General features: G+C 56.1%; 9 protein-coding genes across 9 annotated transcripts; 4 read left to right on the top strand and 5 right to left on the bottom strand.

Annotated features, from left to right (window-relative positions):
- Positions 1-931: 931 nt before the first annotated feature.
- Positions 932-2,264, bottom strand: H310_03878 (hypothetical protein). Its single transcript, XM_008867945.1, has 3 exons — positions 1,650-2,264; positions 1,388-1,588; positions 932-1,338 (listed from the first exon to the last, which is right to left on the bottom strand). Exons 1-3 carry the CDS (start codon positions 2,253-2,255, stop codon positions 1,021-1,023), a joined length of 1,125 nt encoding a protein of 374 aa, XP_008866167.1. The 5' UTR covers positions 2,256-2,264; the 3' UTR covers positions 932-1,020.
- A 900-nt stretch (positions 2,265-3,164) lies between these two features.
- Positions 3,165-4,149, bottom strand: H310_03879 (hypothetical protein). Its single transcript, XM_008867946.1, has 2 exons — positions 3,673-4,149; positions 3,165-3,620 (listed from the first exon to the last, which is right to left on the bottom strand). Exons 1-2 carry the CDS (start codon positions 4,094-4,096, stop codon positions 3,337-3,339), a joined length of 708 nt encoding a protein of 235 aa, XP_008866168.1. The 5' UTR covers positions 4,097-4,149; the 3' UTR covers positions 3,165-3,336.
- A 299-nt stretch (positions 4,150-4,448) lies between these two features.
- H310_03880 (hypothetical protein) lies at positions 4,449-7,084 on the top strand. The gene is made up of 5 exons (XM_008867947.1): positions 4,449-5,490; positions 5,542-5,708; positions 5,760-6,054; positions 6,118-6,303; positions 6,420-7,084. The coding sequence occupies exons 1-5, from the start codon at positions 4,483-4,485 to the stop codon at positions 6,909-6,911; spliced, it is 2,148 nt and encodes a 715-aa protein (XP_008866169.1). The 5' UTR covers positions 4,449-4,482; the 3' UTR covers positions 6,912-7,084.
- A 1,401-nt stretch (positions 7,085-8,485) lies between these two features.
- Positions 8,486-9,329, bottom strand: H310_03881 (hypothetical protein). The gene has a single exon (XM_008867948.1). The coding sequence runs from the start codon at positions 9,227-9,229 to the stop codon at positions 8,558-8,560; it is 672 nt and encodes a 223-aa protein (XP_008866170.1). The 5' UTR covers positions 9,230-9,329; the 3' UTR covers positions 8,486-8,557.
- A 3,598-nt stretch (positions 9,330-12,927) lies between these two features.
- Positions 12,928-14,190, top strand: H310_03882 (hypothetical protein; the record flags this gene model as incomplete). The annotated part of the gene is made up of 8 exons (XM_008867949.1): positions 12,928-12,951; positions 13,013-13,082; positions 13,145-13,203; positions 13,280-13,498; positions 13,558-13,722; positions 13,771-13,818; positions 13,869-14,081; positions 14,134-14,190. The coding sequence occupies 8 exons, from the start codon at positions 12,928-12,930 to the stop codon at positions 14,188-14,190; spliced, it is 855 nt and encodes a 284-aa protein (XP_008866171.1).
- Positions 14,191-17,409: 3,219 nt separating this feature from the next.
- H310_03883 (hypothetical protein) lies at positions 17,410-21,337 on the top strand (the record flags this gene model as incomplete). Its single annotated transcript, XM_008867950.1, has 6 exons — positions 17,410-17,949; positions 18,007-18,132; positions 18,309-18,674; positions 18,742-18,826; positions 18,889-21,200; positions 21,248-21,337. 6 exons carry the CDS (start codon positions 17,410-17,412, stop codon positions 21,335-21,337), a joined length of 3,519 nt encoding a protein of 1,172 aa, XP_008866172.1.
- On the bottom strand, positions 18,831-22,536 carry H310_03884 (hypothetical protein). Its single transcript, XM_008867951.1, has 3 exons — positions 22,052-22,536; positions 21,719-21,986; positions 18,831-21,658 (listed from the first exon to the last, which is right to left on the bottom strand). Exons 1-3 carry the CDS (start codon positions 22,518-22,520, stop codon positions 21,499-21,501), a joined length of 897 nt encoding a protein of 298 aa, XP_008866173.1. The 5' UTR covers positions 22,521-22,536; the 3' UTR covers positions 18,831-21,498.
- A 547-nt stretch (positions 22,537-23,083) lies between these two features.
- H310_03885 (hypothetical protein) lies at positions 23,084-23,974 on the bottom strand (the record flags this gene model as incomplete). The annotated part of the gene is made up of 1 exon (XM_008867952.1): positions 23,084-23,974. The coding sequence occupies one exon, from the start codon at positions 23,972-23,974 to the stop codon at positions 23,084-23,086; it is 891 nt and encodes a 296-aa protein (XP_008866174.1).
- A 1,676-nt stretch (positions 23,975-25,650) lies between these two features.
- H310_03886 (L-aspartate oxidase) lies at positions 25,651-27,516 on the top strand (the record flags this gene model as incomplete). The annotated part of the gene is made up of 2 exons (XM_008867953.1): positions 25,651-27,410; positions 27,454-27,516. Exons 1-2 carry the CDS (start codon positions 25,863-25,865, stop codon positions 27,514-27,516), a joined length of 1,611 nt encoding a protein of 536 aa, XP_008866175.1. The 5' UTR covers positions 25,651-25,862.
- Between the last annotated feature and the right edge of the window lie 25 nt (positions 27,517-27,541).

The following is a 27,541-nucleotide window of genomic DNA, read 5'->3' on the forward strand; positions in this document are numbered from 1 at the left end:
GCAATATTAATATACAGGATTTGTGACGGAGTACCACGGGGTGAATTTTTCCGAGGTCCTCTGCAATCAAAGGGATTCACTCAAAATTTCTACCAATCAGGAAGGATAATCTCCCATTACGTTCGTCTTGTTGAACCCGATCGAAAACCTTTGGGGGGGGGGTCGTTGCCCGATCAGTTACGATCAATTGCAGGCGGTTCCGCGAGTGGGACCGCGTTCCACCAATCACCGGTCCGCGGCTGTGGAGCCGTCGGGACAACCGATTAGTACACATTGCAACTTTCAACCACATCGAATGTTAGACCAGTACACTGGACGTACGTACTAACGTCGGTGTGTTCAAAGCACGAAACATGTCGACTCTTGCCGGCCAAGCTAGCTTGCCTTTGGACGCGCCGAGAACTCCTTTTGTTCTGGTAGGATGAGGCGTAGTAGTGCATGTACTCGGCCGACAAATTCCTCTGTCAAACATGAAGCATGCATAGTACTATGGACAATCGTTAGGATTCGTAATAATCACGCTCTTCGTTCCTTGTGCAGTTTGACAGTAGCTACAGCAATCAAAGCACCGCTAATCAAGTCCAGATTCAGGACAAACGTGGCACTTCTTGCCTGCAGACACCGTATTGGCGCTTCCGACAGCACATAACAGCGATATACGCATTCGTGGTGCCAAAACGCCAGCGTGACGTACGTGTCGAAGCACTTCACAGTAACCTGGTCAAGCGCAATATTGGTACAGCTTCCTCTGGCACGTTTTCCACGATGCCACTGCCGTAGGTGTGCAGACTCCCGTATTTTTTTAATGCAGGCAATTGTCAGTGTGGACGGACGAGGGGATATTGGTCGGTAGCTCGCCAAAAATACAAAAGTTCACGACGCGGAAGACGCAGGTTGTCTCGATGCTGATACGCGAGATGATGTGACGTGATGCGTTGGGCTCGTCAAGTCGTGTAGAGTTCATCATATCTTGTTGCTGGTTCTATCTAATGTGTTCTCTGGTTGGGGCTGTCCGTTTGCTTACCACAGGCCCTCAAAGACGGTGAACACGGCGGCAATCACGTTCTGGACAACGTCCCATGTCGATTCGGTTGGCGTTGGGACATTTGGCCATGTCGGCACAGGGGGGTAGCCGTACTGCTTGCGCTTTTGGATGTTCAAATTGGCGTACGCGGGCTTGAGGTGGCGGGTGCTGTCAAAGAGACCAAAATAGTTTTCAACCTCGGGCTCGGTGATGTTGGCGTCCGTGTTGTGCCGCCACGTCGTGTCAAATGCAAAATAGTAATAGTACTGCCACCCAAATTCTTGAGCAAACACGTGGAAGTCGTTGAGCCACAGCTACAGCACACGCATGTGAGCCACGCAACAGGTCGGTTGGCACACATACAGCTGCGTTGTCAGGACTTGCGACCCCTGCTCGATACGCCCACCCCGACGTAGCCCACCCTGTTTCGCCGATGATTATTTTCTTGTTGAAGACTCGTGCCATGCCAATGACCGGCCCCATGCGCATGTAAAAATACGTGATGCATTCGTCGATGGTTTTGTTTTCCCAGAACGGAAACGAGTTGGCTGACACCACGTCCACCTACACGAAACCACAGCCTCTAGTGTCATCGCACCCCAAGTAATAATGCCATAACACGTACCACGTGAAACAGCTCGGGATGGCCCGCGTACACGTCGCCAACGTCAGCGATTGTGACGGGAAAGGTCAATCCAGCATTGTTCACGATGGCCTTGACTTCCCAAAAGTAATCGATCGCTTCCCACACGGTAATGTCATTGCGGTAAATTGCTTCGCTGCCCACGTGCAGTCCGGTGATGGACGAATCGATAACTCCCTTCTGGATCAATGCCTTGAGCGCGTCACGTTCGGCGAAGTACGTCGTGTTGTGCTGGTCGACCCACATCCCGAGCCACACCTTGAGCCCCAGTGCTTTTGCTGCAGGAACCACAAGCTCCACTTGGTTGCAGTCGTTCATGCTGTACAGCCGAATGTGATCCGTGATGAGTGAAATCGCACGCAAGTCGAGCGTGACTTCTTCCGCTGACTTACACTTGAGCTCCCATGGCTCCCAGTCAGCACCTTTGCGCGGGTTGTAGTTGAGACCAGAGAGCTTAACATTGAGCGTCAGCGATGGCAAGGCACAAAAGGAAGCCAGCACCAGCGCGACAATCGTGCACGATGACTTCGTCATCGTACAGTCAACGAAATGACAAGGAGCGTGGAGTTGCGAAGTTAGTTGTGTCATGGCTATCCCGCCATCGCTAGCTGGTTTTGTCCAATCGGAGGTTCGTTGTAAGAAGTTTCAATACAAACACCAAGTATACCTACCACGAGGACACTGGCCGTCACATTTGGTCGTATCACACTAATACAATAGACACATTAAAGTAAAGAGTAATTTTATATGTTCTGTTGAATAAAAACATACAGTAGATCATATGGTACACGTTGTCATCAGGAGATTCTCGCACGATTCATCTGTCAAATGTGCACTTTCTGATGATGGACACTTCATGGCGTGGCAGGTGGGCTGCTAGTGACTTCACATCGAGGAGCTCGCGAAGTTGGATGGGTCTTCCATCCTTGCCCGTGCATGCACTGCGGAATGCAATCGGTAACACCTCCTTCGAGCCTCCTCTGATCGCGGTCGGATTCCAGCTGCTATGACAAGGAACCAATCAGTAGCTCCACCCTTGGATGTGGTGGCTCCATTGGTGAATCGACCCATGGCAGCAACATGGCCCCAACAATTGGAGAGCAATTTCAAGTGCATGGTGCATGGAGGCAAATTACTTTGTTTGCTGACTCACTCGGCGCTCTCGAATGCCAATATGCGCCACCTAAATATGTGATTGTATTGACCAGCTGGCAGTCGGATGTTGGGCCAAGGCTTCCCTCGCTCTGGAGGCTCGTAAATTCATTGACCTGATTACATACGTTCCGTGGTTTCGTGTGTGCATGTTCGGTGTATCTTCAGCGTCCACTGACGAGGACGATCGAATTGGCGGTATGCCTTATTGACACTGTGCGTACTGACCTCCCATGATGCGAACACTGAAAGGGCATCGGGCCGTCAATGCGCACACAGTAGCGGAACTGAGGTCGTGTGTGTTCATATTTCTGCAGGTGGTGCTTTGGCGAGGTGAGACAACACTATCGAGCATTCACAGGGATTTCATTTCTCTCGTAGGAAGACCTCAGCTGCCACTAACTTGTCCTTGTTCTATGTAACATCGTCTGCGAACGCACAGGTCCCCTCCAAACAAAAACACGCGCAATACACCTCAACCGCTACGCTCTGGTGGACATGGAAAGTATTGGAAAGGTTAATGCTGGCTCAACACTCTGTGGATTTCGTGCGCAAACTTGTGGGACGATGCAGGGTTTTGGCCCGTGATCAACTTGCCGTCGACCACGACGTGCTCAGCCCACATGTTGTCCGCCTTGGAGTAACGCGCCCCATGCTGCTTGAGTTCGTCTTCGAGCAGGAACGGCATGGCCGCGGTTAGATTCACTGCGTCCTCTTCAGCGTTGGAGAAGCCCGTGACATTCTTGTCAGCGACAAGGTAGGAACCATCCGAGAGCTTCACCGCCGACACTGACGCAGGACCTAGGTCAACAATTTAGCCGCCCATGCTGGAGCACAAAGAATCGAGTCCAACCATGGCATACTGACGCGACGACGCCATTGTTTTCCCACACCGTGGTAATCACGCGGTGGCTTTCTGCATCCGAATGCAAGTCAAACATGGGGCCGTGGCCTCCAGGATACACGACGCCGACAAACGTCACGAGTTCGTCTTTTGACAAGGACGACAACTTTCTCGTGTTCGCAACGGTGTGTTGGGCGACGGGGTCGTTCAAGAACGCAATTGAATCCGGGTCGGCGGCGAACGCTTCCTTGCTGCTAGGGTCTAGCGGGGCAACGCCTCCGAGAGGAGACGCAACCGTGATGTCGTAGTGCTGGACTAGGAACTGGTAAGGGTGTGCCAGTTCGGGCAAGTACCATCCTGTAGGGTGGCCCGTGTTGCCGAGCTTGTCGTGGGACGTGAGAACGAAGAGGAGCTTTTGCTTGGTGGTCGCCATGAGGCAAGTTGTGCAGTGCCCGCCTTGATCCACTTTGGTGTGAAAGATTTCGTCATTACAGGCCTGGACGAATCATGATTCGTTTGTTTTCTTGATTAGTTTCATCCAATCAAAAGTCTGGAAGACGATTGCAGTGCGTTTGATTGGAAGACTCGAATTGAACAAGTCCTGTTTTGATTGGCTTTAAATAGGTCGATTTTCAAACTTGAAAGCGCATAATTGGATAATACTAACTTGAATGTATTCTATTAGCTATAAATTAGCCAGCCACGTTGGTAAAGTACATGAGAGTTTTGTATGTAATTGGCCTATTTAATGGATTTTAGCCAATGAAAAGTTTCAAATTCACCCAGTGGTGTCAAGGGCGAGCGTGAACAACCCTGGTCATGCTGCAGGCTCCGTCGCGCGGGATCGCACGGGCGCTTACTGCCCAGCTGGCAACGAAAAACGTATTGCTCCGAGCTGCATCAACAACACCATGGTATCGCGAGGAGATCTCGAGCATCTTGACCCCGGCGGATGGTGAGTCGGTAGCGTCTGTGGACGAGCTGCGTCACCTCATGGCTGTACCTCGCGGCCGAGGTGTCGTCGCGTCTGAAATGCACGCGCAAGGAAGATCTCCTGCTGTTGGTGGGTACGAAACATTGGCACAGAGGAAAAAGCAGGATCGCATTTGGTCCGAGCTCCAGCGCGTGCTGTCCAGTGTCGAACAGAACCATGATGTCGAAGATGCTTCCGCACGCATGGCCGCTGTGGCCGACGCGTACACTGTAGCGCTCCAAGCGATGAGCCGCGCAAACATGCCTTATGAAAGCATGGAGGCGATGCTGCGGCACATGCAGGGCCAGCAGATCCCCGTGAGCATTCAGATCTACATCGCGATGTTGGTGCAAGCCAAGGGCAGTGCAATCGTTCAAGTGTTGCGCACGGTGAAGGCGAGTCGCGCTGCCGCCAGTCTACTCGGGGGATCGACGCCGCAGTCGCCGCTCCTGCCCACGGATGTCGAGAGCCTCCACTACCATGCCTACGACGCCTTGATTCGCACGATCCACTCCCGTTACATGGAGTCAACGACCGCGGTGTTTGCGCTGGCCAACTACCAAGACTTATACGCAGCGGTGGTGGCGGCCCTTCCCCCGCTCGATGTTAAACTCCTCGAGAGGACAATCTTCCCGGAACGTCTCGACAAACTGGCCGTTGCGTCGGTGCGAGCGCCGGCCATGTGTGGCCTGGGAGACGTCGTGCTCGATCGCTTGGACGAGCTGCAAGAAGAATACGCTGGCCGAAGTGCCCAAGTGCCCTTGCAAGCATTTGAAGCTGCCATCGAGGCGTTCCCAGCGTTGGTGCATGGGCTAACCCATGTGCCCGAGGCCACACTCGCGTCACTCCGAGAGGTACATGCCGTCGCTGCGACGTCCACGTAGTTAGTGACTCGTATGGCGTAGACATCGTCGGTCAAGTCCAGTCCTCGAATCAAAGCGCTGCGCCGGCTCGAGCGATCGGTGGGAATTCCCATGAACAAGATCGTGCGCAAGGTGCAGCTCACCGAATCGACCAAAGTCGCGCAAGATGCTGCGACGTTTGACATGTACAAGGCGTCGGTGTTTCTCCGGTATGCTTCAACCGATCGCATCGATGGGGACAGTCATCGCTTGTCCTGTAGGTATATATCCAACCGCATCGATGGGGCCAGTGCCAAGGAGACCCGCGCAGTTGTCGCACACGATGCGATGGTCGCCGCCGACGGATTGATCCAAGATATTGAGGATATGTACGTTGCCAGCCGGCCGGCGGCCGACCTCCTGCCTTTGCATGTCGCCCAACTCAAGCAATACTTTGTCGCGGCGAGTCGGTTGGACCGCCGCATGCCTGGCAACACAGCGTTCCAGGATGAACTCGTCTTTCGCATCTTCCGTGGGCTCGACACGCTCTGCTCGCGCAAAGACGATGCGGACCTTGTACGTGGTTGGCGGATGCCCGTCAGTTGCAGGCACGTGATGGATGTGACGTGGTTTGTGTAGGTGCTGGAAGGCCTCCGTTATGCGTTTCGAGCGCTCGTCGTGCTCTTCCGAGTGAGCGAAGCCACGATGGTCCTTGACATGAAGGAGTCCCTATTCCCGGGCGCCCCGCCCCGCGTCGACGACTACAACGACTTGATCATGGTGGTGTGTTCGAACGACAAGACCCGGTTTGACCAACCACTGCAGGTAAGCCCTGTCGAGGAGGACTCTTTGCGCGATGCATGTCGCGGGGTGTGTGTGTGTGGACATTTTGTTTGGAACGGACAAAGGCGGTCGGAGAGCTCATGGGCCTGCGGAAGTAGCTGCTGCAACGCATGCACAACCAAGGGTTGTCGCCGACGCCGCTGACGATCCACCGCCTCGTCCTGTTCCAGCTCCATCAGCTACCCGACGGGAAACGTGCTGCGACTGCACCCAAGAAGAAACTCGTGGCGAATCTTAAATACAAACACATGCGGCGACGGCTCCCCGACTGGGACCTGGACATTCCAGCCCCCGAGTTCCATCCGCTGCAGTTCTACCGCGCCAAGAACCAAGACGCGTCGTCGGTCGGCGACATCGTGTCGTTCATGATCGACTGGCACAACATGACCGGCGTCGCGCCGTTTGGAAAAACCCTCAAACTTGTGCTGGAATACTGCGTGAGACACCAGCAAGACGCCACCAACGTCCACGAGATGCACCGATTGCTGCAGTGGGCCCACTCTCTACCACTCGATCCTGCCACACAAGTGTATCTGGAGCACCTCTCGGCGTCCGTTGCCGCAGACGATACACCCCATGACGCCAAGTAACCCTTCACAAGCTGCGTCGATCGTACCCCGTTCAATAGATTCTGATATTGTGTGAAGTGAGGAAAATGACAAGCGCAATGTGGTCGGATTCAGGCTTGCGGTGAATAGATCGTCGCCATTACGAGTCAAGGACTTGGCAGGAGTTGGTCCACTCGTGGGTTTACCTGCATTTGAAGCACAGAGGTGGCCACGCGGTGGTGCCGTGATAGGGACATGTTGTCGCAGCGCAAGCATGCATCGTATCTGGTGGAATCTGGGCATTCGCGCCGTGTTGTCCATCAATGTTCGTGTAAGTCAAGGCTGTCACATCGAGGGTGCACAAACGAGTCGTGCTTTCTCGTTAAGCACATCGAAGGATTGCCTCTTTGCCTCCCCAGGCTCCACCCACCACTGCACGCATGTCGAAAGCGGAAGCGAGTCGTGCCAGAATCGCCTCCGAACTCGTGCGACACATTTTTGTCGCTCATTTTGCATACGACTATTTTGACCACATCATGCACTACTAGTATTACTAGATCTCGAGGATAGGTAGGACCAGCGGAAGCTTGTCCCTTGCCCATGATGTTGGTTGGCACAGCGCCGCAATCCATGCAGCTGGCTCCCCGACGCACTTCCCGAGGGGTGCCTTTCCCTCGCACGCGGGACCAGCGCTTCCCCGCCGACAGTAACGTCAACACGTCGTCGGTCGACTGGCCGGTTGTCCCATGAGACGGCAGCGTATGCGAAAGGCAAGGGATTCCACCCGACCGACCGGCTGTGCGGTCTTGGTTGCGGTGCGGTCGCTGGTACAGTAACGAGGGAGCGAAATTTTGGTAGAGGCGAGAATGGGTACCGCATCGCCTTTGAGGCCAGCCTCGTCCAGCACGCGCCGGGGAGCATGGATTGCCTTGACCGCATTTTCGTGCGCTCCCAGACTTGCTCGAGGTCTGCCCTTTGCGCACACGACGTCGCCGCCACGTTGGCCTTGAAACGAATGCGCTGCATTGGGATTTCGCACCGGCGGTTCCTGCGGTGGGGTGGGTGATGTTATCTGGGAGGCCCACCGCATCGTCGCCGGCTGTTCATCCGACTCACCCAGCCGATACGAAAAGTCGGCAGGACTTGCCACTATGGTCAGGCCCTCGGCCCCTCCTCGATCGCGCTCGCCCGACCCGCAGAACGGTGCATTGATCGATCGTATTCCAGACGAGTCCAGGTATCATCGGCCCACGTGCCTCGCCTTCCCGATGGCTCGCAGCTTGTCGTCAGTCCCACCGCCGTCCTATTATGCACGCGAGCTCTTGAGTACCACAGACGGGACTTCGCACCCGACCTGAGGCTGCATCTCTCTCACGACGGCTATAGACAAGGTTGTCAGCGGCAACACGAGAGAGCTACAACGACCAGAGAAGGTTGAAATGAATGGTGGGATAGATAAGGATGGAGATCGCAACTTAACCGCTCCTGCAGAAACCAGCAGGGCGACGTGGTTGCGTGGCCAGTAAGCGCGGTACAACGGACTGCGTTGGCAAGCATGTTGACGAAGCTCATGCGCGCACGATCACGGGAGGGTGGAGTCCGATCATGACATCGAGTGCGGATGAAGGAGTGGTTAAATTAGGTGGTCAAGTGCGAACGCTACAACGCAAACGGCAACGAAAGTGGCATCATGAGCGATCTTCATGCGACGATGAAAACGATCCGCAGTCGTCGGGTGCCACGCGGTTGTGGTGAAGGCACAGGCCACGAATGCGCGCAAACTGATCGCATTGGGCGATGCGGCACCGGGAGCCGCCGCCGTGGAGACGGCAAAAGCCGCCGGTCTGGGACGCGGTGCCGCAACCGTCGGCTTGGCACTTACGGCCACCGCCATGGCGTGTGCAGAACCCGCCGCTTCGTGCGTACGACACGCACGATTCCGTGCGGCACTTTCGGTTGCGATTCTTGAGCTTGAGCTTTTTGGAGCTATCGGCTAACGGGCTGCCAAGAGCCGACTCGTACCCGCTGCTGGTGTCTCCGATGCTTGGTCGCGTTTCTTCAGATGTCGTCGGCGTCGATGGCACGTGCAGTTGAACGATCGAGCGGTGGTGTGCTAAGCAGTAGCCGTGCATCTTGGCGTAGTGACTGCAGCGGCGAACCGCGCATGGGGTTTCGCACTCGGCAATCAACGTTGTCGTGGATGCTGCCAAGTGGTTTTGGTAGTGCGGCTGTATGCGCAGGGCAGGAAGCGTTGGGATCGTGGTTGCGCTCGGAGCCATCGTCCAGTGTCCGTTCGATGGCAAGTTGATTTGTGGCGGAGCCGCTGCGTGTTTGGGCGTAGTGGATGGCGAACCCAGCATCCCAGAGTCCCGTGGGCTTTCGTGAAGTGGCACCTGTCGCCTTCTCTGGCAACGATGTTGACAGAAGACAGTGGGATGCCCACCGGCGCGAATTGTTGCCGACTGCAAAATTTTGACATATCGCCGAAAGTTTGTGGTGGTGGGTCTTTACTTTAAATCGTCGCCATTTCCAACGTTCATACAAAAACCAAGTTGAAGAGAATATAATTGAGTCCGACCAACCCACCAAACGAACCCACTTGTCCAAGTGGAGGAGGGTGCGCCGCGTCCCGACGCACCACAGGGAGAACGTGTGCAATGCACGAACAATGCTCGTGATCACTTGAGTCGTGTGTCTTGGGGACAACGGCGCGCGGGGGAGCGACGCGTATACGTGGGGTAGAAGCCAAACCGACAGCGCCCCTCCCCCAACCTTGATGACAGTCAGGAGGAGCCCCAGGGTTTCAACATCGTGGGTTTTCGTCGACCGTGTTTCAAGTTGACAGGTTTCGTCGGATGCGCGCATACGACGCCAGTTGCGGTACGTTTGCTGTACGCACGACCTCACGCCCGAGAAATTCCCCGATGGCATGCGCGACCTGTTTCTGACGTAATCACACCTTGGCCAATCGACCAAACTATTCAAAACGCGTGCCACGGGAACCGACGTTCGCAACCCCAAATAGCACACGTAGGATGCAAGTCTCGGGGATTGCGCATTGCCAGTGGAGCTAACCAGGGGTGCTGCTATCCATTCCTCATGATGCACACACACACACCGTGTTGGTGTTCGTATGTCATTCGAATGGTGTGGTAGGTTCTGCTTCTCATGGACGTCAGCAACAGTTGGCGCGGTGCAATTGGGGAATTCCTCGGCTTGCCCCAGAGAACAGCGGCGAACGTCAGCGAGTCGTTGTCGACCCAAAGCGCGTGGCCGCGTGGAATTCGCGGGTAATGGAAAACGTGGCATTGTACGGCAAATTACCTGACGACTTAACCCCCTTTCTGGTCGGGGACACTGTGATTCATTGAGTTAGAAAAGCCCCCCCTACGTACACGACGACGACGTTGTTTGGGTGTACATGCAAAATGGGAATCGGAACGCCCCCCAGACTGTCTATAATACTCCGTCTCACTCGCCCGATTCCCCGCGCCAGGATTGATAAAACAGCAAAGGGGGAGGGAGGCATGTATTAATCGCATAGCGGACGACGACACATCTATGGAGCTTGCCCCTGCTGGATGCACGTCTGCCGCGGAAACGCCGTCAAAGGCACCGCGTGGCATCTACTCGTAAAGTATCCGCGGGAATCATTCCTTTCCCAGGCAAGATCGTCCTTGAAGCCCCCCTTGGTGAATCATGCCGGGGGCAGTTCCTTGCCAGAGTCGTACATTGTGTCAAGTAAAAGGGCGGTAGTGGTCAGATGTATGCGACGACCCCATTACGAGCGCTCGACCTCGCCCCGCGTACACATCCTGGTCGCGCGAGGCGCCAGAAGAACTTGGTTTGGTATCAAATTTGACCTTCATCAGATCTCGTGCTTGGCTCAGTCTTGTGCTTACTATTAGTAGTACAGTCTTCCACCGATTTTTGCACACCCCTGGAATTTTCAAATTTACGAGGTATTTAATGTAAACAATGTATTGAATTAAAGAGGCATGAACGATTGGCCTCCTCAGCACACCAAGTCTTCAATAGAAATCACCGGGCGAAGGCGAAGGGCACCAAGACGACTGGCCAAAGATGAGACCGGTATGATCCCCGTATGGTTCCAACACTTACGAATCGTTTCAGGAGTCACATCCTCCCACGCTTCGGTCATCCATTCCATGGCCGTCAAGACGTCAACGGCAAACAAGTTCTTTGGCGCGGATGGCGCCACATCACGAGGTAGTGCATCCAACTTCGCGATCACACTGTCAATTTGACGCCGCTTGTAGTGACACTTGAATGATGCGATGATGCCAGCGTCCATAGGCTGGAGCCACGCGGTGGTGTTCGAGGGCAGCAACAGCACACGAACATGGGTCAGTTCAATACCGAGGCATTTGTGCGATGACGCATTGTCTAGGACCAAGAGGATGCTCCTGTTGGCCGCCCTCATCGAGTTGTTCAGGTTCCCGATCCATTCCGAAAAAATGGCAATCGTCATCCACGCCTTACGGTTGTTGCGGTAGAGCAGCGACAAGTCCTCGGCGGTCAGGTTTCCAAAGCAGCGCGGGCGCTTCGACTTCCCAATGAACGTCAGTTGAATTTTGTCGGTTCCGTCAGCGTTTGCGGCAAGAACAGCAGTGATTCGACTCTTGTCCATCTTCATTCCATGACGCGCTTCGTGCGATATTGTTGTGCTTGGTACACGATTGTAAAACACTCCCGTCTCATCCATGTTGTAGATGTCGTATCGTTCGTACAAGGAAGTTTGGAGCAAGAGTTCAGTCCGGCCGTCTTCGACAACAAGTCGCGACACAGACGCCGATTCACCGTGCAGGCGGTACTGGCGAAGCCCGCGACGGCGTTGGAAGCGATACAACCACATTTTCGAGAACCGGGCGACTGTGTGGCCAAACATGCATTGAGCGAGGTGCTGTGCCTTGCGAATGATGACGTCTCCAGTAATGCTGCAGTTTTGAGCGTTGACGTATTTGATCCATTCGTATAGGATTTGCTCCAGTTGCGGCAGTTGCGGCTGCTTTCGGTTGCGTCGCGTGGCCAAGACTTTACTTGCGATGTAGGGAGCACCACGCGAATCTTTTACAATGCGCGAAACTGTTGTTCTGTGCGGCGAGAACCCGAATTGCTCGAGTGCCCAGCGACATAGCTTGGACATGTTCGGTTGCTTGGCCGTTGCATAGTAGTCGCGAAGTTGTTGCTTCTGCAGGAGATTTAAGCGCTTCGTTGAGCCTGGCATCGTAATTGAGTAAATGAAAGATGTCGACCTCACGTTCATATTGCATTTGAATTTTCAAAGTTTGAATCCGCCGCATGACGGGAAAACCCTTTAATGTTAATTTCTGTCTTGTATCAATTATTGAGAGGTATTGAATTGAGCCTGTGTGCAAAAATCGGTGGAGGACTGTAAAAGCTACATTGACCAGATTGCTCCGGTCAGAAAGACGCGGACGTAATAATCGAGACGTTGCCGCCGTTCCTGGTGGTGTACCGCCCCACCACACGTCAAAACGGCGTCATTTGGCAAGCAGAACGCTGGCTGCCTTGTGTAACGTGGCAGTCATGCCTGTGGACACCTGCGCCTTGCGCTCAGTGACTGTGCCATCACACCCCTGACGTGTTACGAAAACGTCTGCCGGCGGTATAAACAACAGGGTGCGTGTACAGTACTACGAATGTTGGAGTTGCGATCGCAACCACCTGTCCTTTCACACTTCGGGATGGTCGATGTCTGCGTTCCAAATTGTCCAAAATGCTCCTTTCAATGCCGTCCATAGAGGTAACCATGTGGGGGCTGGGGGGGGGGTAATTGCAAACAGCGGCCCCCGCATGACCAAGAATCGACATCGTGCCATCATGACGGCGCCAGTCATGGCCCCTTCATCCCCCCCCTCGACATTGCGCCGGTCATCCAGTGCTGTTTGTTCCATTCACACTTTTCGCGCTGGCTGCTTGTCTATCCAAGTAACTGGTTATTGTAACCGCTAGAGACCGTTACATCGTCGCAGATCCTGCGACTGCGGAACGACGCCGATGCGCCACACCACAAATGCGACGGCGACGAAAGGCTGAGGTATATCTCGACTAGATTTGTTTTGGCCGCCGTGGGTCGGTGGATCACGCGTTGGATGTAGGAGGCCGGGACTGCGGTGCAGATCGAACTAATCGAGCCGAGGAGCACCCACCGCCGGTTTGTCCCGAAAGGTAACGTGCCATGTCCGTTTGATGGATGGTCCGTCAAGTTGTCTACATGTTGTTGAGAGCAGTGGCTGCGTACGAAGTTGTGCAACGCAGCGACGGCCAGTTCCGCGTGCTAGAACGACCGGTACGACCCCTACACGTTCTACTCTTGGAGGTATCTCGATATTGCGGGAGCTCATGCTGTGCATGCATCGGCATAGCAATCCGCGGTGACAACTAGGGTCAAAGAACGAAAGGAGCCGTCCATGCCGAGCCGGGCCGTGCAAGCCGTGCACAGACAGCGCGCCACGTGGGTCAAGCACCCCACCCTTGAAGCACTAGAACGCACCAAGACAGTTCCCGGGGGTCGATGGGTCTCCGACGAAAGGGAAAGCGGGCGAAAAGTAGAGATAATCGCAACTGCACTCGAAGCAGCATTGGTAGACAAGGTCAGGCAAATCTAGTTGCGCCATCAAGTGACGAATTCGATGCGGTGCAGGTGATGTGGAGAGATGCAGCCGTCCAGGACATAAAAGACACGTGCAGCTCGACAACTCGTCAAACCACTGCTCGCGTACTCAAGTTGATGCAATGTGCAGCTGTGGTGCGCCAGCGATCTGTCGATGTCGTCAACACCATCACAGCGTGGCGTACAATTGCTGGGGTGTGTATGAAATCTACATGCACACTTAGCACCTAACGTCTTGTGCAGGACACTTCAAAGGAGTTTCGATGGCAAGGGCGCAACTACCTGGTTCATGTACGTCGCCTGCTGCCGTCACCATGTCTTCCCACCACGTTGGCTCTCAGATGGCCAATGACCTGGACGTCCTGGAGAGTGAAGCGATGCTGGCCCATGCACTCGGCATCCCTTCGTTCAAACATAACCCCCTTCTCTGCGCCATCACGCTTTCGGACCCCCAGTGGCAGCGATATCGCGCCGACCCGTCGCCCGCGCGACTGGCGCAACTCCAAGCGACAATGCAGCTGACCAACGAAGTCGACGGGGACATGCTGCTGTCCGTGCTGTCCATCATAGCCAACGAGGTGGAAAAGCTATGCCGCCCACTCGTAGTTTCTGACGACGATGGTGGTTTCCGACTGGATGGTGACAGCGACGCTGCAATGCTAACGGATTCCCCCAGCTCAGGCAACCGTGCCCCACACGAATCGGAGAGCTCGGTGCGACCTTTGGTTGTATCCTGCTTCTATGCATGGTTGCAACGCCACGACTTGCACCTGCGCCATCGCCGGATGCTTCAAAAGCGAGACGCAGCTCGCATTCAGCGGGTGTTTACCACTTGGCGGCGGTATGGTGTTAGACTAGCGCTCTCTCGTCGGGCCACAAGTCGACGCGCTTTCGTGACGTGGCAGAACCAGATGCAGCGACGGCGAACGGCCAAATGGCTGCGCGTTCGGACCCAACGACGATTGGCGAGGTCAGCCGTGGACAATTGGCGAATGCACGCCCGACAGCATACAGCTGCTCGTCGAATCGGCGCTGCGTGGCGGTGGTATCACACATCGCGCCGGCGGAAGTGTCGAAATCTATTGCAACCAGCAATAACTGTGCCAAGCGAAAGCGAAACGCGAGAGCTACAGGTCATGCGGGCGCAACTTCAACACGTCCAAGCGCGGTCCATCCAGCGACGGTGGCGAGACCTCATTGCCCAACAAAAGTTGAAAGTCGAAATGGAGCTGATGCAGACCGAGGCGGCGCGTGTCCACAACCACCTGCAAGCACGCATCATCCAAAGCCATTGGAGCAGCATGCGATTCCAAAGACATAAACAGCGGCATGTCTTGGTTACGACCGTACAGCGCTGGTGGCGCCAGTCAAAGCTGCAGCAGGACCATAGGCGGAAAGGCCAAGCAGTCTTGGTCATTCAAATCTGGTGGCGGTGGTGGCACAACTCACGTCGTCGTGCGTTCGCCCAAAGGATTCAACGAAAACACCTCGCGTTGCTACAATCCAAGCAAAATTTGCTGGAAAATACTCAGCAACGCGTGCGAACGACTCGAAATCGAATTCGTGCGGCAAGGGCCATTCAACGCAAGTGGCGCTTTGACCGGGCAGCCCGCGTGCAAGTACAACAAGCCGCGTTGCGGCATCAATGGGGCGTTGCTGCTCGAGTTGTTCAGCAAGCGTGGAGGTGGCACCAAGTAAGGGCAAAGCGGCTCGACGAGCGGTACGCACACAAACAACGAGAACTTTTTCAAGAATCGGCAATGCGAACGAGGCGAAGGCTCGTGTCTCGGCTCCGGGGGGCTGCATTGGTTGTTCGAACATGGCGCAGCATTGCACGACTGCACATCGTCCGGCAAAATGAGGCAGTGGTTTCTCACGGGCGTACCATTTGGCGTGTGTGGAAGCTGGTCAAACACCGCCGAGCCGTCCGTTTGCGAGCCCAGCAACTCAACGCGACGCGAGATCTTCAGCGCGCATGGCGGCACTACACTGCACTCCAGAAGTATCGACACATGGCCACACACATCATGCAAGTGTACAGGCGACATCGCTACTTCGCCCAAACCATTCAAATGTGGTGGCGACAGGTGCATAAGTCTCGAGTTCTACGATGTGTATGGCTGGATGTCCATAAACAACTTCTCGCCGTCCGTCAGACCGAGATCGCTGCGTCCACAATCCAATCCACCTATCGACGTTACCAGCACCACGGCCGACTTGTTCGCTACGTCGAGTGCATTCAATCGTGGTGGCGGCGCTTGCGACGTTCTGAAGCGAAGGAACTTGAGAGATGGCGTGTCCTTGAAGCTCGACGAAGATGGCACGCCATCGGCGCAATCGTTGCCTATCGCTCCGATTTTCTTGCACGGCTTGCCGTCTTGCGGGGCTCAATGGTCGTGGCCCGCGCCCGTCGCTTGGCCCTCCAGCACACGGCTTGGAACATCGTCAACCAAGTCATGCTTTCTGCTGTGCAACAATATTTGGAAGGAGCGGTCGGCAACGCGTCCCGCCGGTGGCGAGACGTAGCCACGAATGCAACAACTCGTGCCGAGACAAAAGCACGCCTGAGTATTCTGCGACTATCGATGGGGGTGGTATATTCCCGCCGCAAGGTCATCGCTGCGGTGGCCATGGAGGTCGCTGCGGTCGCCATGTCGTCGGCACTTCACCGATTCACTCAAGACACGGTCGAGCTGTTGGCCCGTGCACGGCACCAGCGCTTGGTCAAACTGACCGAGACGTGGATTTCAATGACTGCTTTGTCAACAGTGGAGATTTCGTTTGCCGAGGCAGAGTCCAGAGTTGTAACTCGGTGGCAACAGTTGCAGGATCTCCGAAGGGTGCATCGCCACAATCTCACGCGTTTGCAAGCACGCCAGACGTGTGTGGAGTTCGTACAAACTGCGCTTGGGCATGTCGTTCATTGGCATGCAAAGGCAGCGACGATTCAGTCGGCAACTCGAGCGTTCCTGACCAGGCGTCGACGCATGGCATCTGTGCATTGCATCGCGTCTGTGTGGCTGCGCCATCGCTTCCTCTGCCGACAGCTACAGCGCCGTGCAAAAGCTCACGTGTGCGCTGCAGACGTTGTGCACCGATACATCTCTGATGTAAATTTAACCAACCCCATCACACCTGATACAATCTTATTGTCGTTGGTGTAGGTGATATCGCGACGCATGGACGTTCGAAGAACGGCGCGAGCCGCCATGGACTTAGCACTGAGCAGTGTACGACATTACACGTCAAAGTTGCCTCCTTTCGCTGCTCAACGTCCCGACGATGCCTGTAGGTGCTGCAAAAACGGATGGCTGTGAGGAGTACCGCCGGCGCCTTTGCCACCACCGCTGTGTCCATTGTGAGGACATCTCCTCTTCGAGAAACTGTCCCCACATGTATACCTAGGCACTGGAACGTCGACAAGCAACCCGTGAGTTCTCAACGGTCCATGTGTGTGCCCTGTTCAGCACGGTGGTGCTCCACCGCATGCAAGTTCGCCATGGAGCTCTTGCGACGCTGCGCCAAGTTGTCCTGGGCTGCTATGTCAGGCGCACGGCTTCCACGACTATCCAGATGGAGTGGCGAAAGAGTGTGCGGCGATGGCGCTTTCGTTGTGTATTTTGTCCAGTTGTAAGGATGTGGGTCAACCAAGGCACCGATTTGGTCATCCAACACCGTCGTCGGCGTCGCCTTCTCGCGTGCCGCCGCATCCAGCGTTGCTGGGGGGTCTACCTCTTTCTCAAACGAACGCGAGCTCAAATCGTTCTTGCCAGGTCGTGGCGGCATGTCGTGTGGTGGCGGCAACGCCGCCACGCTGCCGTGTCCATCCAAAATGCATATCGCGCTTACCTCGCGTACTGGTGGTGGCTTTGGCAGTGTCGGATGGCGACGCGGATGCAGCGGCTCGTGCGGGCGTTCTTGAGACGTCACCGAGCGGCCAAAACGCTTGTGCGAGCAGCGCGCAACCTGCTGAGCAAGAAAGTGTGGTCCACAGCACTTGTTCTTGGCTCGACGTCAGTGGACGAACCGTACTACGCGCTGTGGCTGAGCCGTGGGACAGCGAGTGTGAGCTGCATCCAGCGCCGCAAACGCGGGTTCCTCAAGCTCGATTCGGCCACGTCGAGGGTGCTCAACGCGCTGCACGAATTTCGGTCGTCCAAGAGCCGCACAAAAGATTGGGAGTTCGCTGCCCTCGAAGTCCTTGGGCAGGTCGAAGTGGTCGAGGAGTCGACGTCGTTGCAATTGACGATTCCACCAGAGTACACGTTGGGAAAAGCCCTCCACCGCTCCGAAAGCTTGGCCCAAGTCAACAAGACCAAACCGTCCAAGCGGACACCCACCGTGCTCGAAGCAGCCGCTGCCCTGTCGATTCCCGACCTCCTCGACAGCCTCCACGACGGCCGCGACGTGAATGAACGCGATGTACGGAGTATAAATGACGTTGCTTGGGGTTATTACTGGCATTGATGGCTGGCGTAGGCTACCGGGCAATCTCCACTGCACGTTGCCATCACGTCACTCAACGTGGACTCGAGCAAGGTGCATGACGTGGTAGGGGTGCTTCTCGACCACGGAGCCGACGTCAATGCCAAGGACTTCGACGGAGTGACACCGTTGATGGCGGCGGCTGGGCATGGCACGTTGACATTTCCATTGCACACGCCCAAGCTGGGGATTGCTGGCTCATTCCCCCCCCTTGTTCCATAGGTCATGTGGAGCAGCTTGAACAGCTCGTTGATGTTGGGGCGTCTGCGCTCCGCCTCGACACCGTCGATAACAAGGGCTACACGGCACTTCATCACGCGTGTGCCAAGAACCAATGCGGTGCATGTGAAGCGCTTCTAGAAGCCGCCCAAGAACGACACATTCCACTCAACATATCGTCGTACGACGGCATGTACCCCCTCCACGTGCTCGCGATCCTTGGCCACGTGGAGTGCGCTTGCGTGCTTCAGCAAGGTGACCCTGCCTGGGACGTGAATGTTCGGGACGCTGAAGGCCGGTCCCCACTGCACTTGGCGATTGCTTACAACCATTCGACGTTTGTCACGTATTTGCTCGAGATGGGGGCCACACCGGACGCCCGTGACGGCCTTAGCCGTACCCCGTTGCATTACGCTGTCGAATGCAAGGTTGGCTTGGAAATGGTACGTTTCCCCCACTTCTCCCACGACCTCCCCCCGCTTTCTTGTTTCACCCATTTTATCGCGATAGGTGAGCTCGCTCCGTAAGTTCAAAGTCGACTTGAATGCTGCTGACGAACGTGGGGATACAGCACTCCACTGGGCGGCGCACTCAGGTGGCTAGCTTGCTCCTCATCCAGTCATGTTTCCCCTTCCAAGCTCAGTGCTGGTGCGGTAGGTCACCAGAAACTGGTCAACCACCTCGTCAACCTTGGCGCGGACACGACACTGCAAAACACCGACTGGGAAACGCCCGCCCAACTCGCTGCTGCGAATGGACACGAAGGGTGTGTTGCCATTTTCGCCCGCTCGTCCAAGAAGCATCCGATACCGTCCCATGCTGCTTCTCCGTCGGTGTCGTCGTACGTTTCGATGGGCTACACCTATGACACGGGTGCGGCGGACTCGTCAAATGGTATCCCAGAGGATAGCAGCAGTGGAACTGTCGGGGCTGTCGCAGCGGACGTTCCTCCCGAGGCATTGCAATGGGTCTACGACGAGTACGGCGGGTGCTACGACACGGCTACGGGGACGTATTGGAGCCCTGACGGTCAGGGTGGGTTTTACAACGCGACCGAACCATGTGCCACCACCACCTTCACCGCGAGCGAGAGCGCAATCTACGACTCGAACAACTATTGCTATTCAGCCCCCGACAAGACGGAAGCGTGGCAAAGTGATGCGGAGAATGCCAAGGCTTGGGCCGACTACTACGCGAGCCAAGATCCTGCGACCGCCGCCGGGGATGCCTATTTCCAGCCGCATGAACAATCTGAAACGGTGGAGGCGGCCGTGGCACCACATTCACTTGCCCACCTGGATGGAGCCGACGATTCACTGCAATGGAACCATCGGGTGGAATCACGGCCGTCGGACGAGTGGACCGAACCATGGATCCGTGACGACGAATACTTGATCGACGGCGTTCCCCACCTCAGCCATCGAGACGCATCGATGCCGTCCAGCCACGACAGCTCGTCTGTGTTGGCGCTGCGGCAATCAAATCCAGCGCAAAGCGATGAAGAGGAAGGACTTGTAACAGACGCGGACGTGCCAGACATGAAATCAGGAGCCCAAGAAACGAACCGAAGTGATACTGGCACCGACGAGCAAGGGCAAACTTCCCAAACGCGATCGTCGCGTGGTAGAGCGACTGCAACGGGGGGCCGAGTCGCGTCGATCAAAAACATCACTGCCCATCCACCATTGCAAGCAATCAACATGAGCCACTCACCCCAGCGAGAAGTCAAGTCTGTCGGAGGTGCATGTGACCCCGTGGAAGGCAGCAAGGTCGTGGTCGTGGATCGAGCCAAATCTCCAGTGCATGAATCGGACGTTGATGAGGACGAAGGAGCGAAGGCTAGGAAACATCCATCCGATTTCCACGGGCGTTCCAGTCCCATTAAGACACTGCACGATGCTGACCGTCCATTTCGTGGCGACTTGAATGAATCGGCCATGCAAACAAGTGTTTCCATGACTGATGGCCTTTCTCGCAGCCACGACAGCGATTCCTATCTCGCTGGAGACGCCCTTCTTTCACTGCGGACAGAAGAAGTCGACGTGCAACATGATTCAATACCAAGTCGCGCGGTGCCGTCAAGGCAAGGCAACACCGTAGATATCGATGCCCCAGTCGCTGGAACCAGCCAAACCTTTGGCGGCGGCATCGTCGACCTTCGAGAATTTGACCAGACGCCAGATGAGGACGCCCAGTGTGACGTACCTTGGACGGCACCTCTCTCCGAACTCTCGCCCCTCGATTCGAATGACGGCATGGGCACTGGTCAGTCGATGGCACGAGTACACGAGCTCCCCCTTGAAGCCACGGACACTGCTTCCACCGAAATCGATGATTCCACTTACTTAAGCGCCAACGATAGCAGCATCGATCGTGAAAACGATGGATCTGCCATCGACACTGCTGCAACCGCGACGGTACCGGTGCCGAGAGCATTCGAGACCGTGGTAGCACGCGATGGCGATCCTGTCGTCGACGCCACGATCGACCAAGAACTGGTGGACGATGGTGTCTCCAATCAAGGCTGGTCAGACGAGTGGGCGGCGTACTATGGTGTGTCCGTAGCTACTGGCGATATCGAGGCTGGTCCAGCACCAACGTACCCTGGCGCCTTTGCTGCAGACGGCACGTACAAGTTACAAAATGCCGCTTTTGAAGCAAACTCGACTCGGAGCGACTCGCTCGCTCACCACCATGCAACGGAACAAGGTGGTGGTGTAACAGATGCCGCCGCGTGGGCCGAGTACTATGCATCGCTTGCGGCAAGAGATGAGTACACAATCAATCAAGACGGGAGTGGTGACGTGGTATTGACCAAGCCACTGGATTCGGACGACTACTCGATGGTCCAAGAGGGTCATGACATCCACCTAGATGAGTATATGTTGCATGTCCCACAACTCGACACGCATCGGTCGACCTCCACGTTGACAACGAGCCACCACAGCGTTGCTACGGACCATCCAAAGGTATGTTGCGCTGCTGAAAGCGCTCCTCCCTCATCCGTCGATTCTAGACTGTTCGTTTCGCAGACCAAGATGACGACGGTGACGTCTCCGCCGTGGACATCGATAACATGACGGGATCTGTGCCGAGCGAACGATAGAGTAGATTGGACGGGTGGGCTTGCTGCACCAAGCCGTTGGCGGCCAGCTTCTCCGCCGACGCTAGTAGCACACCGGCAGCGATCCGCCGTGAGCTCCGTCGAGAGAGGTGTATTTAACAACGTGTTTCGTACAAGCATATCGCCCACTATGAACAGTCCGTCTACTTTTGGAACAAGTGGGGCTGCGAGCGGTGGGCGCAGATCAGCGTGTTCTTCATGAGCATGGCGATGGTCATGGGACCAACTCCACCGGGCACGGGCGTGATGGCCCCGGCCACTTCCTTTGCGCTGGCGTAGTGCACGTCGCCAACCAAGCGGTACCTATTGAAACGATGTCGTTAGGGTGATGGAATGTGTCGGCCATAACAGTCGACGACTTACCCAGCCTTCTTGGTCGCATCGTCGACCGAGTTGATACCGACGTCGATGACGGCAGCGCCAGGCTTGATCCAACTGCCCTGCACCATCTCGGCGCGACCGCATGCGGCAATCAAAATGTCGGCTTCGCGCACGATGCCTTCCAAGTTGACGCTCTTCGAGTGGCAGACTGTCACGGTCGCGTTGCGGTCAAGCAGCAAGTGCGCCACGGGAATGCCCACGATGCGGGATCGGCCAACGACCACCGCGCGCTTGCCTTCGATCTCGATCCCTACGGATACGTCATCGTGCTCAGTCATGGCACCCTACACTGATAGGATGCTAGTTTAGCAGTACCGTGGCGGTCCAAGAGCTCAATGCACCCAGCAGGGGTGCACGCAACAACGTACGGAAGTTTGGAGCGCACAGAGAGCGCCGCCACGTTCATCGGGTGCAACCCATCGACGTCTTTGGCAGGGACGATGTGGTTGAGCACGGTTTCTTCGTCGAGGTGGCGTGGAAGTGGCAATTGCACCAAAATACCATGGACGGTCGGGTCGTTGTTGAGTGCCGTGATCTCGTGAATGAGGGCGTCGTACGAGATGTCCACAGGCAAGTTGACGCTCACGGTGCGGTACCCGAGTTGCTCGCACGCCTTCTTCTTCATACGGACGTACGTGGCAGAGTCCTTGCGGTCGCCGACGAGAACGACGGCGAGGCCAGGCACGACGTAGTCTGCGTGCTCTGCCACGTTCTTTTGGACTTCCGCCTTGAGTTCATCAAGGATTGTGGTGCCAATGGCCTTGCCGTCGATGATCACCGTCATGAGTCGGACCAAGCGGATTGGAAAATGCGCCTGTTACGGCAGGCACGATGTGTCATAATGAAAAATAGGCACAATGGAATGCTACAATACCGTTCGCAGTGCGTTTTTTGCGTTTTTTGGACCAAGTTCCGATATTTTATATGGAACATTCCCACATGTGTGCCAATTCGCTGTTTGTAAGAAGTAAATTTAACATTTTATATGCATTCGTCGTCTCCGGTTGTGCAAGGACTGAATGGATGGCCCGCACATCACCTGATGCGCCAGGTGACATCGAAAGGACACGGCTGCTGCGTGCGCACAACCCCAACGCCCTGGGTCGAGCAGCCAGTAGCGGACTGAATGCGAGGTGCAAATCGCGTGCACGCTGTGTTTAGCGTGAATAAGTTGGATGGACTTCTGTTGTGGCCGAGACGGATCGATGGGTGTTGTAGCTGCGGCTAACCCAGAAATTCCCAGGATAAACATTACAGATTCGATCAAGTTCAAACAAAACTTCAGGCGACCACTAAGTTACAACAGACTCGAAGGGCTGCCTCCAGCTTGTACTACAGGGCAGCTCGTCAAACACCACCATTGGCAACGATAGCGCGTGCCCACTGGTAGTACTCCAGTTGGTTGAGGCCACGGCTGCTGCTCGTTAGGTCTGACATGTGCGGTCGGAAAATGGTCACGTCTTCCTGTAAAATCGACCAAGGCGACGGCGCGTCGTGGAACGAGATACCTTCTCCCTCAGACTCAGTGGAGTCAGGATCGGACACGTGCTGTTGCTCTTGGTCGCAGAGGTCGCTATGGCGCCCGCCACTGATGACCACGACACCATCGTCCACGCTGGACGTGTCCTGGCTGCGAAATGTGCTCATTCCATCAAGGCTTGTAGTTTCGTGACTTAGGAATGTGCTCAAAACGCTCGAGCTGGAGAGCGTTTGCTCCGTACGGATCGATCCAAGGATGTTGGAGGACGATTCCATGATCGACGACCTGTCATCGACGGAGCCCAACCCCGTACGACACAGTTCCGACGACCGGATGTCCGCCAAGGACTGTAATCGTGATGTTGTTGCGGTCGATTGCTGCAAGCGCATGGCTGTGGTGGCGGACGGAAGAACGGCAGTCGACGTGAGATCCCCCACCGAAATCGCAGGATGCTGCGTCTTGAGTTCTTGAAGAAAGACGGACGAGAGGAATGCTTGGCCTCGTTGGGACGTCGTTGACATGCAATCGATGGGGCAGTCCAAATCTTGTTTCATCTCGGCGTTGCCGCGGTATCGGTGGCAGGAAAGGATGACGACACCAGCCACCAGGAGGAGCACGACCAACAACGTGACGAGTACGACAAACAGAAGGGTTCCACCTCCAGACGACGATGAAGCAGTAGCGACTCGGCGAAGGGTCGCGGGCGTGGCTACCGTTGTCAACATGGTCAACACGACAAGCGTCAATTGGGAGGGCATGTTGCTCGATCCGGGCAATGCGAAAATGACTGTTCTAGGTCTCTCCCTGTATGCCAAACGTTGTGTCTGCTCAGTTGGTTCGCATCGCGGGTGCAGGCGCCCCCTTCCTGCTTCGCCTCACAATTCTCTGTAGAGATGGGGTGCGAACGCGATTCAATCCTAGTTCCCAACGTAACCTTGCCCCACCATTGGTTAGCCAATCAACGATGAGAGTTTGACTAGCATAACGTCTCACCTCTTGAACGGTTTACGTGGATACCTGACAAAGCTCGTCAAGACTAAATAACCCGAGGAAGGCTATCGAATGGTGTGTCACACCTGATGATTGGAATAAGCCACGACGGGTGACGAGAGCTTCGCCGATGCGTGTCTCCTTGCACCGCCGACACGAACGGGTGATTCGAGCTTTGCTCGTGGATGTTCCCTTGCCATGTGGACGGCGCTGTTGTATACTGAGGCTCCCAAACGTACCCTCGTCAATATAGCTCAAACCCGACATGGTGTAAAATTCGGTTGAACCTTTCTCGACAGCCACTGCGACTGTATGATGTTGCCCTGCTTCATTGTCCAACGCGAGGTTGTGCACGGCGACCAGGAAAGATGCACAACCGTGAATCGAACTGGGTTCTGCAATGTTGGGATGTGCCTCGCACCGCCTCTAGGAAGATAGAACAGCCGTCGATGGTAGAGCGGGGTGTCTGAATTGTAGAGCAGTTGAGATGGAAATGTGCGCAGTTCCTTGGCTTTTACATGGCAGGCGTGGCAATGCGGCTGGACATGCAACGAATGCACGACCACTTCGCTCCTACGCTGTACAAACTTCCCACTCAGGCGTTCTTCTTCTCTAGCGTCCGTGTTCGTACTCCACAGCGTCACCTTACCCGTCAATGAGCCACGATTCCTTTCGAGTCCGTCTTAGACGATGCGTTCAGAAGAGCAGGAAAGAGGATGCAGTTCGTGATGGGACGGGCTGTGAAGTGATGGCGGACGACTTGTTGGCGGATAACGTGCCATGGTCTGGAGCTGTCAGGTTGCATTGCGTTGACTGTGAGTCCTGGTGCTCACGGGGTGTAGAAGAATGGGTGGCACGATTGCTGAGCTATCTATGCCGTGAAGGGCACATAACGTTATGTAGTGTTGCGAAGCGGAACGCCACAACGATGTTCGAGCGTGCTAAACTATAGCCGACAACCCAGAAGCTGGAGAAGACTACTATCAGCCGCCGAGACGATGTCGCCATCGCGACGTGCAGTGCTGCTTGCGAAAACAAGCGTGTACCTTTTTGTTGTCGATCTTCCTCCGTCCGTTTCGCTTGACATTTCAAAGTTTATTTAGTGCGACAAAGGTGCAAGCAACAGTTTCAGGGGGAAGGCGGACAACGTTTAAAATCTCTTTCCGCTGAGGCCACATTACCGTCCCATCATTACCCGCATACCCTCACCAGCAACACCCCTCGTCGTCTTCCTCAACTCCATTTGCGTCCCTCGTACTGTCCACAAGGCAAACCATCGTATTTCCTGTGCTTCCACGTCCGGATATTATCCGGGCCATATCCATGCGACGTGTCGATTTCTTTCATGCCACCGTATATATGAAAGTTTGTATGTTACCAACGTTGTCGCATACATCGCACTTAACCGAAGCATACGTCATCCTCACCACACTTTCTATTTTCGTCTCGATCGAACGCCGCCGTCGCCGCACCCGCTGCCCGCTCCTTGCCGCTCTCGCTTTCTTACGTGGAATCCGCAGTTTATGTCCGCCAAGCGAACCTGGACATTCAACAAGAAATACGCCACCTTGACCTCTGCTCACTAAGTTCAATCACTCCGCTTCAATCAACCTCAACAACGGTGAAACAAACTTTTACAAACCTCGATCCACCACCATGTCCCTGCTTCGCCCCAAGCCGATCCGACCCCACACCCTGGTCTACACTGTTCCTAGCCAGAAGTACGCTTGCGTGAAGTTAACCGACTTTGAAAAACCCATCTCAAGCGTACGACACACTCAAGCGCTGATTATCGGGTGTGGCGCGGCCGGGTCGGCCGCCGCACTTCGCCTCGCCCGCGAAGGCGTCCGCGTGATCATGCTTGGCGCCGCCACGAACCCTGCCGACTGCAACAGCTACTGGGCCCAAGGCGGCATCATCTACAAGGCCAAGGACGACTCGCCCGACCTCCTCTCGGCAGATATCCACCGCGCCGGCGCGGGGGTGTGCCACGACCCTGCCGTACGCAAGGTGGCGACGGAAGGCCCGGCGTGCGTGGAAGACTTGCTCCTGGACGTGTCCAAGGTGCCGTTCGAGCGCCACGCCGAGACGGGCGAGCTCAAGCTGACCTTGGAAGCGTCACACAACCGCGCGCGCATCCTGTTCAAGGCTGACCACACCGGTCAAGCGATCACGACTGCCATGCAAGCGGCGGTGATGAGCCACCCAAACATCGAGCTGTGCACGGGTCGCGTCGTATACGACTTGGCCCTGAACGACCAGAACGAGTGCGTGGGTGCGCTGCTCGTGGAGCGCACGACGTCTGCCGTGGAGCTGATCCAGGCGGACATGACGCTCTTGGCGACGGGCGGCCTCGGCGACTTGTACGCGAACACGTCGAACCCGGACGGCGCGCGCGGCGAAGGCGTGGCGGTGGCTGCCCGTGCCGGCGCCAAGCTCAAGAACATGCAGTATGTGCAGTTCCACCCGACGACACTGTGTCTGCCCGGAGAGCGTCGGTTCTTGCTCACAGAGGCGCTGCGCGGCGAAGGTGCCAAGCTGCGCAACGGCCGCGGGCACTACTTTGCGCGCGACTACCACGTGGACGGCGAGCTGGCGCCGCGCGACGTGGTGGCGCGCATGATCCTGAGCGAGATGGAGAAGGAGGGCGAGAGCTGCATGTACTTGGACATTTCGCACATGCCAGCGGAGTGGCTCAAGGGCCGGTTCCCGACCATTTATCAGCACTGCTTGGCCCGCGGGATCGACATGACGAAGGACGCGATGCCGGTCGTACCTGCCGCACACTACCACTGCGGCGGGGTGCAGGTGGACTTGTCGGGCAAGACGTCCGTGCCTCGGTTGTACGCGGCGGGCGAAGTGAGTTGCACGGGCATGCACGGCGCCAACCGCCTCGCGTCGACGTCGTTGCTGGAGGCGTTGGTGTGGGGTTGCGCAGTCGCGACGGACTTTTTGTCGAATGGTGCGGTGTCGTCGACGGAGGACGTGGTGCGCGTGCCGGCCGGCAGCGTGGCGTTGAGCGGTCGCACTCGCCGCGCGTGCCAGCCCGCTGACGAAGCCGCGGTGGTCACCATTCTGTCGGAGCTGCAGCACGCCATGTGGACGTATGTGGGAGCGAAGCGGACGGCGGAAGGGATGCTGCGAGGGATCAAGCTCGTGAGCGCACTGGAAGCCAAGATGGACTTGCTGAGCGAGACGGTCGAGGTGACGGCCCTCACGATGGGCGTGCGCAACGCGGTCAAGACAGGCAAGTACATTGCGGAGGCGGCGCTGGCGAGTCCGATCTCGGTCGGCACGCACTACGTCGTGAGCGACGACCCGGTCAGCGACTGCAC

This window comes from Aphanomyces invadans (genome assembly GCF_000520115.1).
Source record: "Aphanomyces invadans strain NJM9701 unplaced genomic scaffold supercont1.6, whole genome shotgun sequence".
NCBI classification, from domain to species: domain Eukaryota; phylum Oomycota; class Saprolegniomycetes; order Saprolegniales; family Verrucalvaceae; genus Aphanomyces; species Aphanomyces invadans.